The 10,751-nt window shown below is 47.2% G+C and overlaps 2 protein-coding genes across 3 annotated transcripts; one reads left to right on the top strand and one right to left on the bottom strand.

Moving 5' to 3' along the window:
* The first annotated feature begins 444 nt into the window (after window positions 1–444).
* LOC128713935 (protein henna) lies at window positions 445–4,079 on the top strand. 2 transcript variants are annotated; one of them, XM_053808807.1, is made up of 4 exons: window positions 445–474; window positions 2,614–2,920; window positions 2,996–3,618; window positions 3,693–4,079. In XM_053808807.1, exons 1-4 carry the CDS (start codon window positions 445–447, stop codon window positions 4,077–4,079), a joined length of 1,347 nt encoding a protein of 448 aa, XP_053664782.1. The 2 variants fall into 2 exon arrangements, with proteins under 2 accessions (XP_053664782.1, XP_053664783.1); XM_053808808.1 differs by lacking the exon at window positions 445–474 and adding an exon at window positions 1,484–1,510.
* A 1,923-nt stretch (window positions 4,080–6,002) lies between these two features.
* LOC128711938 (circadian locomoter output cycles protein kaput) lies at window positions 6,003–9,407 on the bottom strand. Its single transcript, XM_053806829.1, has 6 exons — window positions 9,370–9,407; window positions 8,965–9,295; window positions 8,677–8,893; window positions 8,297–8,608; window positions 7,726–8,195; window positions 6,003–7,658 (listed from the first exon to the last, which is right to left on the bottom strand). Exons 1-6 carry the CDS (start codon window positions 9,405–9,407, stop codon window positions 6,003–6,005), a joined length of 3,024 nt encoding a protein of 1,007 aa, XP_053662804.1.
* Window positions 9,408–10,751: the final 1,344 nt, after the last annotated feature.

Consider the following 10,751-nt stretch of genomic DNA (forward strand, 5'->3'; position numbering starts at 1 on the left):
GTTGTCGCAATAAAATTCCATAGCTGCGCAATTGCATTCCATCACAAAGCCTGGCAGCACTGGCATCGCCTCTCGATGCATCTAGAGCGACATCGGAATAGAAGTTTTTTTTCCTTAATTACCATTCGAGCCTTCGCTCACCTCTATCTTGTTACTATCTGAGGCAGTAGTTTCAAACAGGGCCGTCTATCACAACCCATTCCAGGCTGGTTGCCCCTTCTCCCGAGGTCCAGTAACCACGTTGAACTCGTCCAAACGACTGCACGTAGCCAGATGGTGACCGGATTCAACAGTCTGTTGGACACCGGAACGATCATTCAGTTGTACTTTTACTTTCGTGCGGTGTGGACGCAGGAAACTTCAAGCCCCAAAAATCAAGTGAACTTGTTCAAACTACGCTTCGAACTGTCTAAAGCATCCATCAAGTGTTTCAAGTGATCAAGGATGTATCAATTGAATCAGGAACTGGATAAGGTAATGTAGACTGCTAGTGTAGTAAAATAAAAACTATTTTTAACGTTGGTTCGACAAGGGCAGACAAATGAGTATTTGAACTCTCATAAACTTCTATCAAAATAAGGAATTCAACTTGGGCAACAGATTGAAAACATATTTTTCCAACCACTAACTCGCGAATGTCTTACAGACAACAGGAAAACAAACAAGCAGCAAACAACAACGTCGTCCTAACAACACTTTCAGCGTGAACCCTCCACAACAAAGTTCACCTCGTATTATCAGCATCCAATAATAAACCCATTTTGATTGATCTTACACTGCAAGCCTTGTCACGTACGCATTTCCATGCACGTGCAGTAATTGATTCTTTAATTGGTCCTGAGACCCTACACAACGGTCAGTTTGAAAATAACGAAACAAAAAACACCAAGAAACGATAGGAGATGATCTGCTCGCATGAGTGCGTTCACGCGGAAGCTGATCCCGATAAACCGTCGACCGGGATGACAATTTGGTAGCCCAATTAGTGTCAGTGGCCGTCGTGCGTTGTCCGGCTCTCGCAGTCCTTATCCCCTCGTTCGGTAACCTCTTTTTACGGAGGTCCACGATAACGCACACAGCGTTAAGTAACGCGTACGAAACACACCGCTACAGAACCATCGATCTTTGGTTGGCTGCTTCGTATACAACCGCTTATCAACGTTACACCGCGGTGCTATTGACGCCATCTAACACACAAATCAGGACCAATTTCACATACGACCGAGGCAGAGATCACTAGATCGTTCGATCTCTGTTGCGCTATCGCTCTTGTGTGGCAAAAGGCGATTTAAATGCTTCCTTCTTGGTGTCGAACCGGCACATTACTAGCTGGACAACCGCTTGGACCGGTACGAAAAAGTCTCGTGGTGTGCTACTCTCCGCACTGTGCTATTATTCCAGTGATCGTTTTGAGTTTTCGTTTGGTGCAGTGAAGTGTGCTAAAGTTGCTTTATCCCTAGCTATCGAAGCTACATATTCCATCATGTACGCACGGCAGGAATCGCAGGGGGTACGTAGTGTAATTGTGTGCAGCTGCTCGAATATTCCCGATCCTTTCCGTGGCAGATTGGACAGCTTGATAACGCTAACGAAAGGGAAAACATAAAAAAACAAATGCGCTTGTTGTTGAAATGCGTTTCCTGATTAGAGCTAATAACGTCTATCTTTCGATCGTTCATGAACGCAATGAGAATACAGATCCAGGATTGCCCGCTGTTTAATTATGTATTTAGAGAAAAAAAAACCCATCAAATCTCATCTCAAACTAGTTTCCATGTTTAACACAATTCCCTCAGTAACATCGCTGAAACAATCACACTAAAATGTTGTTGAGAATTGTGCTTGTTTCCCCATTCACTTACTTGCGGGACACAGTACATACCGCTGCATAAATTCACCTCGAAGCCATCGACAATGTGCCAATAGCGCCTCTGCAAATTGTCCGCTGAGCGAAGTGCAATCACCCGTCAATGTCAGCAGTGTGCAATGATGAATGTGAACAGGTTTTCCCACTACCTCGTCCCAGCACCAGCTACTCCATCCATACGAGCCAGTGTGTCACCGCTCGGAAGGTTTTGTCTGTTGTGCCTCGCTTTGTTACAGTGACTTCCGTTTTTAAAGCGAACTCTTTGCCCCAGCCTTTCAGTGATAAGAGCGGAACACTGTATGACGGCGCAACAAAAAAAACCCCAAATGCCCTGGTTAAGACTTCCCATCCCAAACGTCCCGAATATCATCGAACACAGTCGGCAATCTTGTGCGATTGTTTCATCATTCGACAGCCCCGTGTCTTGCGGAGCACACAAAAGCAAACAAACAATACGGAAACGCCATTAACCGCTACTGGTTAACCTGCTCATAGGGTGGGAAATCCGAACCGTGCGCGAGATCTAATTCCTTTCAGTGGCAAGAGCAAATGGAAGGGGTCACATATAAAGCGACAGTACGCGATCTGATTCGCGATCAGTGTTTACCAATCCTTCTGCCGGTTGATATAGTTTCCTTCCGACTTTTGTGCGCTATAGTGGAAGAACTTTCACTTTGTTCTGGGGAAAAAAGTTCTACGATTGCTGACACGCCATTTCTGCGTCCTGTACCAACTCTTCTATACAGCCCACCCTCAAGGAAGGCGGCTCATACATCATGGAGGGACACGATGCGGCCGAGGCAAAGAACGTGTGTCTCATCTTCTCGCCCGAGCAGGAAGAAGCGGGAGCGTTGGCAAAGATGCTTAGAATCTTTGACGATCATCGAGTGAATCTGCTCCACATCGAGTCCCGGTCGTCCACCCGCGGACCTGGGTACGAGTTTATGGTGGAGTGTGACGGAAAGCGTGGTACCCTCGGTCCCGCTATTGAAGCGATTCGGGAACGGAGCAACTACTTCAACATCATCTCGCGAGACTATAAGGATAACGAAGGTATGGCACTGCGCACGATCCTCAAGTTTCAAGGCTATTTAAACTAAGCCTGTACGTGTGTTCCTTTCCCAACAGCTACCGTTCCGTGGTTCCCGAGACGTATCCGTGATCTGGATCGGTTTGCTAATCAGATCCTTTCGTACGGTGCCGAGCTGGATTCCGACCATCCCGGTTTTACCGACCAGACGTACCGAGAGCGCCGCAAGTACTTTGCCGACATTGCGTTCAACTACAAGCACGGTCAACCGTTGCCGCACGTTGACTACACGGAGGAGGAAACCAACACTTGGCGCACGGTGTTCCGGAACCTTACGAAGCTCTACCCGACGCATGCGTGCCGTGAGCACAACCACGTCTTTCCGCTGCTGATCGAGAACTGTGGATATCGCGAGGACAATATCCCACAGCTGGAGGATGTGTCCAACTTCCTGAAGGACTGTACCGGGTTCACGCTACGTCCCGTTGCTGGGCTGCTGTCGTCGCGAGACTTCCTCGCCGGGTTGGCATTCCGTGTGTTCCATTCAACGCAGTACATTCGGCATCCGAGCAAACCGCTCTACACACCGGAACCGGACGTATGCCACGAGCTGCTCGGTCATGCACCGTTGTTTGCCGACCCGTCATTCGCGCAGTTCTCGCAGGAGATCGGTTTAGCATCGCTGGGCGCTCCGGATGAGTTTGTCGAGAAGCTAGCCACGGTAAGTCGCCAGGATTCGGAACCTTCCCCGTTTCTACCTTTTCTTTTATTAACATCAATTTCTCTTCGTTGCAGTGCTTCTGGTTTACGGTTGAGTACGGCATGTGTCGCCAGAATGGCGAACTGAAGGCGTACGGTGCCGGTTTGCTCTCGTCGTTCGGTGAGCTGCAGTACTGTCTGACGGACAAACCGGAACTGAGGGAATTCGATCCGGCCAAGACGTGCGAGCAGAAGTACCCGATCACGGAGTACCAGCCGGTGTACTTCGTGTCCGACAGCTTTGAGGATGCGATCCAGAAGATGATCAACTACGCCAACACGATTCCCCGCCCGTTCGGTGTACGGTACGATGCGTACACGCAGAGCATCGAAATTCTGGACTCTGTGCCACAAATCTCGAACCTAATGCGCAACATCCACAATGAGTTCGAGGTGTTGCAGAATGCGTTTAAGAAGCTGTAAGGGAACCGGGTACATTACACGAGCCATTCAGTACAATGCTGGTGCTTTTAGATAAGTTTTTTTGTTGGTAAGAGTTTGGTTTGAGCAAGGACCGAGCGAACTTTAATTATATTTTCTAAGCATTATCCTCCCAAAGGTTAAGCTACATGGTGAATAAAAATCACACTTTGTTATTTTACTTACGTGTTTGCTGTTAATTTCCCTTCTTCTGGCGCTTCCTTGGCGATGTTCCTTGAGACTTATTGATAATTGTCACGCTACAGTTTAAAAATAAGACGCCACTTCGCAGAAACAAAACACCCAAAGGCCATCTGACCTGATTCGTTTGGAAGATTATTTTGGTCTCACTTGAAGCGAAAACAAGAAAAATCACACACCGAAAGTTGCGATTTCACTGTGTCACGGTTTCGGCCAATTGGCACTGCGATCATGCGGAACCGGTCGCAAGGTCATCATACGAACTGATTATTGGTTTTCACCGATTGCTGCTGCTGGTACACTCTCAGCTCGTGTACGGTTTAAAGCCGCTGCTTTGCGATTACCTTTTCAAAATATAATTATTTTTCAACAACAAAGCCTAAATAATGTTCGATGTAAATCTCCCGCCTTGATTCGTCATGGTCGTAAAGAAAACAACATGGTCCAGGTCGCGCCTCCCAAAATGTTGATTAGCTTATCATTTCGCTACGTGACTCTCACATGATCGGATGATTAATATAGACGAAATAAAGCAAAATCATTAACCTCGTAAACAATGTCATGTAAAGACGAATACAGAAGCATTGTTTTGAGCGGGTTGTTTGCTCTAGAAGAGGTCTGGAGAACAGTTTGTATCGTAATGTTTGTATAATCTGGCTTGAATTGAATTGCGACACGTGAGATTCCATGCGGCAAAGCATTACTTCGCATGAGCATTGCATACTTTTAGGCGCTTTCACCTGCATCGAAATTCAAAAGCCGCCATTTCGGAATGTTAGTAACATTTGTTTGATGGCTAACGATTGTAGACACTATATCTAAGGCAAAACTTGTTACAAAAAGGTGTTTCGCTGTAGAAACAAACATCTGCGTAATTTTCTCGCTTTCATCCCTCCGTTACATTGTCTTTTATTTCGTCTCTTTTGTCTGTCCTTCACACTAGCCGCCTATCATCCCATACGCTGTATCTCTCAAAAATAAACTACAAACCATCAGCACTTGTCCCCATTGCCAGGGCCTGTTGTTACCTCTCTATTACTTATTAAAAGTACCACCCCAAAAGCGCATCAAAGTAAAGGTAAATGGTGTCCCTATTTGATTCCACATATGATAGCAAAAGTATACAGTATTATGTGCAAAATACACGGTAAAAAATGTTTCATCACACCCGCTTGCTGGGGTGTACATCTGCGTGGATACGTCACTGTACTAACGGCTATACTTTTTGGTTTGTACTAAACCGACTAAAACGACCGATTTTCCCTTGGATGGTCCATTTACACCCTAAAAGAAACCTGCATGTATCACCACATTTTGTTTACTATCGTCTAATCACCTCCTCTCTTTCTCTCTATATTTATCTAGCTACTTGCACGCCGAGAGAGGAAGTTATCGCTTTTCTCTACTTACTTACACATAAGCTAATTAGTACAATGGCTCAATAAGGGCTAGTAGCTTACAGTTGTACAGTTGTACAGTTTGCAATATGTAAACGCTAATCTGCACTATGGAATAATTTTTCTTTGGTTGATGGACAAGCTGAAACCTCGTCGTTTATATACTTATACAACGGGACTTCGTATTATGTTACACATGCCTGGTGATTCTATCATCATTTGTAACCTAAACCTCATCTGACGGAACATCTTCTACCTCACCCCTGTTCGTTCGTTGTTGTTAAGCTCGTTGTATGTAGATGAAATCTATCGCCTACTCCGCACTGCCCTACATTTCACTAGTTTGCGAGGGACAGGTCCGTGATCCGGCATCGGAACTACCTGCCCCTTGATGTTGCTGCTGTTGGGCTGGCGGTTGTTGCTGTTGTTGACCCTGTTGTTGTTCCATGCCGGAGGTAAACAATATTTGCGCCTGCTCCTGCGCCATCTGATACTGCAGCAGACCCATATTGTTGGGGTTGCTGCCGTTCCCGCTGGTTCCCGTTGCACCGTCTGGTTGGGCACCCATCTGCATGAGCTGTTGCTGTTGTTGGTGCTGCTGTTGCTGATGCTTTTGCTGCTGATTTAGGACGGATGAGGCGGGTGCTGATGTGGACGATTGGTTTGATTGGTGCTGCTGCAGGTGATGCAGTGGTACAGGTGTAAGCTGCATGTACGATATCATCTCGTTCGACTCTGTCAGCTTGCCCTGTCCAGTGTCGGTGAAATTGAGCTGCTCGGGATCGGGATGTAAAATTGGTTTCTGGTCCGGGGGACCTACGCACAACTGTTGTTGCTGTTGTTGTTGTTGTTGTTCTTGGACAAGCTGCTGTTGATGCTGTGACTGTTGTGCATGGAGCACTCCCGAGTGACTAGGAGGATGCTGTGACTGTGCTGAAGCTGGATGGTAATGATGATGATGGAACGAGTTCCCGTGTGCTGCCTGGTGATGTGCTTGTAGAAACGAACCTCCGCTATTGCAACGATCTCCCGGTCCTACACTTGGCCCTGGTCCTGGTCCGCTGCCCGTTCCGGGCGGAAATGGGAGAGACACGATGGACGGTAGCAACCCATACCGGGCCATAAGTAGCTGCTCCTGCACGCGACGCAACTCTTCCTGCTGCTGCAGTATCAAATGCTGCAGCTCCTCGTGTTTCCGCTGCAGCTGATCTTGCACTTGGTTTTGACTGGGCGTCAGAACGACACCGCCCGTCCCAGTCACTGCAGGATGATGAGCAACAGCGTATGCACCGTGCGGGGAGGTGGACTGAATCGGCGAAAGGACACCGGGCGCTGTTTCCGTAAAGCCAGCCACCGATTGTACCGGTATGGCCGTCAAATACTGTTGCGGTTCGATAAAACCGGTCGCAGTGATGATTTGCGTTACCGGTGGAGTGATGATCGTGGCCGGCGGTCGTGCTGTGGTTGACGGTTGTGGAATGGATTGCTGTTGTTGCTGCTGCTGCTGCTGCTGTTGCTGTTGCTGCTGCTGTTGCACTGCTGAGTGCTGTTGCTGAAGTGAAGCTACCTGTTGCTGCTGTTGATGTACTTGTTGATGAGACGGTTGCTGATGAGGGTGCTGACCTTGCAGTTGATGCGGATAAACGTCAACCACCGGTGGGTTTGGTATCATCGATGGGTGCTGTGTTTGCTGTTGTTGTAGCGGTTGATGCTGCTGCTGGGCTTGGTGTCCCTGCATTTGTTGGTGCTGCTGCATCAGTGGATGGGATTGTTGATGAAGTTGTTGCTGATGTTGGAGTTGATGCTGTTGCTGTTGGAGTTGTTGTTGCTGTTGCTGAAGCTGTGCGGGTTGTAAATGATGTCCCACGTTCGGTTGCGATTGCTGCGGTTGCTGTAGTAAGAAATGGGACACGGAATTCCTGTCCTGTTGACTACCGTGCGAAGATACCTTCGATGGAAATGTACTGGTACGCATGCGAGAACGCTAAAACATAAGAAATAAATCCCGTTTAGAAGACAGGCTTCAATTCATCCAAGGATTTCTGACTCACCGAATGTTGCGTTACCAACGACTGACGACTGGTATGAGATTCCGTAGATATGGACGTTGCCGAATCCGATCCTGGACCATGGTACGTATTGTACCGATGGCGACCACGGTTCGATAGTCCTGTTGGAGAAACGCCGGGCGTTGGAGCTACCCGGGACGTACGGGAACTCTTCGAACTCCATGGCGAGGTAGCCAGCAAACTTTGGGAGGACGATTGTTGAAACTTTCGCTCCACACCGTGTACGCTGATACTGTCCGCATCCTCAGAGAACTTGCTGTCACCGCCCGTCTGGTTACGCATCTGCTTCATAACATCCGCGTAGCTCACCACTCGGTGCGTACACACGACAAACTCTGGCTTCGAGTTCCACTGATGGTAGGTGATGTAGAATCGCGTCTGCAACCAGATCCACTGCTGTCCCTTGGTAAGAAACCGATAGTAGCACGAGGTACCTTCGCCTTTCTGCATCACTACGACGAAAGAACGATTGGGGAGGAACATGGACCAACCATTAGTGGACGTGCCTGCTCAACCGATCGCGGCAAGTAATTTATTAACACTGTGAGCTTACATGCTTCATGACAAGCCACCACCTTTTCCAGATCGTCAAAATGATAATAGTCATACCCGGAAGTTCCCAGCACTTCAAACGGGAGGTAACCGATGATGGGTGGCGCACGGTGATCGAGAAACAGGAACTTCCACTCGAGACTGTGGCGGGATGTGAACTCACTCTTCGTGTTGTCCACGATCGACATCTCACGAATGAGCTGTGGTGTCTGCAGTCGTCCCGTGCCGACGAACACGAGCCGCGAGTCGGCATCGCTCGTGTAGCCACTAAACCGGGACGTCGTCATAAGAGATTCCGTGTCGACGTCACTTCCTGCAAGCAATGGAAGGTTCAAGTCAATCGTTCGATCTATACAAGACGTCCTCCATGGTGTTACTTACGGAAGTATCCAGTGAACTGCACATGTTCGTACGACACATCTGCCCGGTAATCCACCGTTCCTCGCTTAATGTAGCAGGAAAACGTTACCTGATTCTCGCGACTGATGCCTGTCTGCAGGGGATCGACTACAGTAGTCGGGTTTAGCAATATATTGTACAGATCGTTCTGATCATCTTCGTACACCATGTCATACACCGTCATATTCAGGAGGTCACTCTGGGGAAGGAAACGTAAAACATTCAGCTTACTTCTTGCGCAATCATCCCTTATCGTCCAAGCTTCCTCACCGGTAAATGCCCTAACAGCGAGGTAATACTTTCAGATGCGTAAAATACTCTCCCCGTGGAGGAGAACACGATGATAAACCCATCCAGCGCTTCCAGAATAAGGTGGGTAAACTCCTCATTCGATAGGAACGATGGTTTCCAGTCCGTCTGAATCTCGTGCACCCGGGAACGGACCGCAATCTCGTTATGGCTCTTTAGGAACGCGATCGTTGATTTCAGGACGGTGGACTTGTCCATCTTTCTACTGTTGGACGACACCATCGAGCTGAGCTCGTTGACCAGCAGATTAAACTGATCGCGCCGTTTCTTCTCACTGAGGTTGCGAGACTTTCTGCAATAAAGCAATCAACAAACTCATCAGCACATCAGAGGATCTACTGGGGGAAAATTGTTGCCAGATCTTACCGTTTTGTGTCATCCTTGTCGTCGGGATCTTCATCCATGGCCGAGTACGAATCCGTATGATGGTGGTGATGATGGTGATGGTGATGATGATGGTGATCGAGATCGATTGACCCGCCGTAACCCTCCACCTCGTCGAACAGGGTCCCCCGGGCGGGGTTGTGCTTTAGTTCCTCAATCTTTTTGCCGTTCTGAGAACCCACGCTCACAGGAAAAAATAGTCTGGAATACTCTCTTACGCTACACGATCTCTGCCGATCGCAACGACAGAGTTGGAACGCAGATCTCGCAGTTTGATTTTCTTAAGCTCCTAAAAAATAAAACAATACGTATCCTTAGCGGAGTAATGGTGCTTCACATGAAGGATCTCTACGGCTACTTCCAACACTGTTCGAAGCGGTTTGTGTTTGATTGTGTGTGCTTCGTGTGTGGTCAAGTGATCTCTTTATGTCTCTTGATTAGGTTACGTTCGCAAACAGATAGCTCGGAAGTGAATGCTCCAATCGTTGACACCAAATATCATTCGATCGAAAGGCCATGCTTTGGATTGGCTGGGGTTATACAGTGGATTGTGTCGCTAATCTGTAAGGAAAACATCACATTTAAATGCATTAAAAAGTGTGAAATGTAGTAGAACAATGGAATTAAACTGGGAAGATCCATAATTGTAGAAATAGGTTCAAATGTGACATACTATACTACCTACGGGCAAATAAAAGCCTTGATAAGCCTGAAATGATAGGCCAATTCGGTCGAGGTTATGCCAGAAAAAGGAAGAAACATTCCCAAATGAGTCCCTCTATCCAATCTAGCTTGGCTAAAATCAGGAATGGCGATGAGTAAACGTTTAAGGCCAGCAGCTATACCGGTGTAATAAAAAAAAGGTAAAACGTTGACACGTGAATATCATCCTAAGGATTTCTTTTCCGAGAATCCTTCATCCGTTGGATAGATGGAGAATAACTTCGCAATACAATAGGTAGCAAACACGTGTCGCTTTACGCTTTCACGAGATATTCAGAGACATTCTGAATATAACAAGCGAAGCAGTGCAAAAACCTTTTTTTCCTTTCTTAACTTATGTCAAGGTCAGGAACTTTAAAGGTAAACCTTTTCAATGGATTTGAAATTCTTCGAATTTCCCGCCTTGAAAGGAACTTCGAAACGAATAAGACTAATTAAAAACTTCGCAAAAATCGCATCCGAAAGCTTGCCGGCGTAGAGAATATCGTCACTAAACATCACGTTACTTTGTGGTTGGGTGTATGATAGAAAAAAAAAACACCGGAACAATTCTTCAATAAACACACAAACCGTACAGTTATACACACAACGGGAGCAAAGGGAACTGTTTTCACGGACACTACATTGAAGCCTGACAACGG

This window comes from Anopheles marshallii, chromosome 3, assembly GCF_943734725.1.
Source record: "Anopheles marshallii chromosome 3, idAnoMarsDA_429_01, whole genome shotgun sequence".
In the NCBI taxonomy this organism is placed as follows: Eukaryota; Metazoa; Arthropoda; class Insecta; order Diptera; family Culicidae; genus Anopheles; species Anopheles marshallii.

What these genes read in the sequence shown, in the direction of transcription:
- LOC128713935 (XM_053808807.1), top strand. Translation starts at nt 445, where the DNA reads ATGTATCAATTGAATCAGGAACTGGATAAG. An exon ending in AGACTATAAGGATAACGAAG is followed by an intron (nt 2,921 to 2,995) that starts GTATGGCACTGC and finishes CTTTCCCAACAG; the next exon opens with CTACCGTTCCGTGGTTCCCG. An exon ending in TTGTCGAGAAGCTAGCCACG is followed by an intron (nt 3,619 to 3,692) that starts GTAAGTCGCCAG and finishes TCTTCGTTGCAG; the next exon opens with TGCTTCTGGTTTACGGTTGA.
- LOC128711938 (XM_053806829.1), bottom strand. Translation starts at nt 9,407, where the DNA reads ATGGATGAAGATCCCGACGACAAGGATGACACAAAACG. An exon ending in GCAGTTCACTGGATACTTCC is followed by an intron (nt 8,609 to 8,676) that starts GTAAGTAACACC and finishes CATTGCTTGCAG; the next exon opens with GAAGTGACGTCGACACGGAA. An exon ending in CGTTGGTAACGCAACATTCG is followed by an intron (nt 7,659 to 7,725) that starts GTGAGTCAGAAA and finishes CTTATGTTTTAG; the next exon opens with CGTTCTCGCATGCGTACCAG.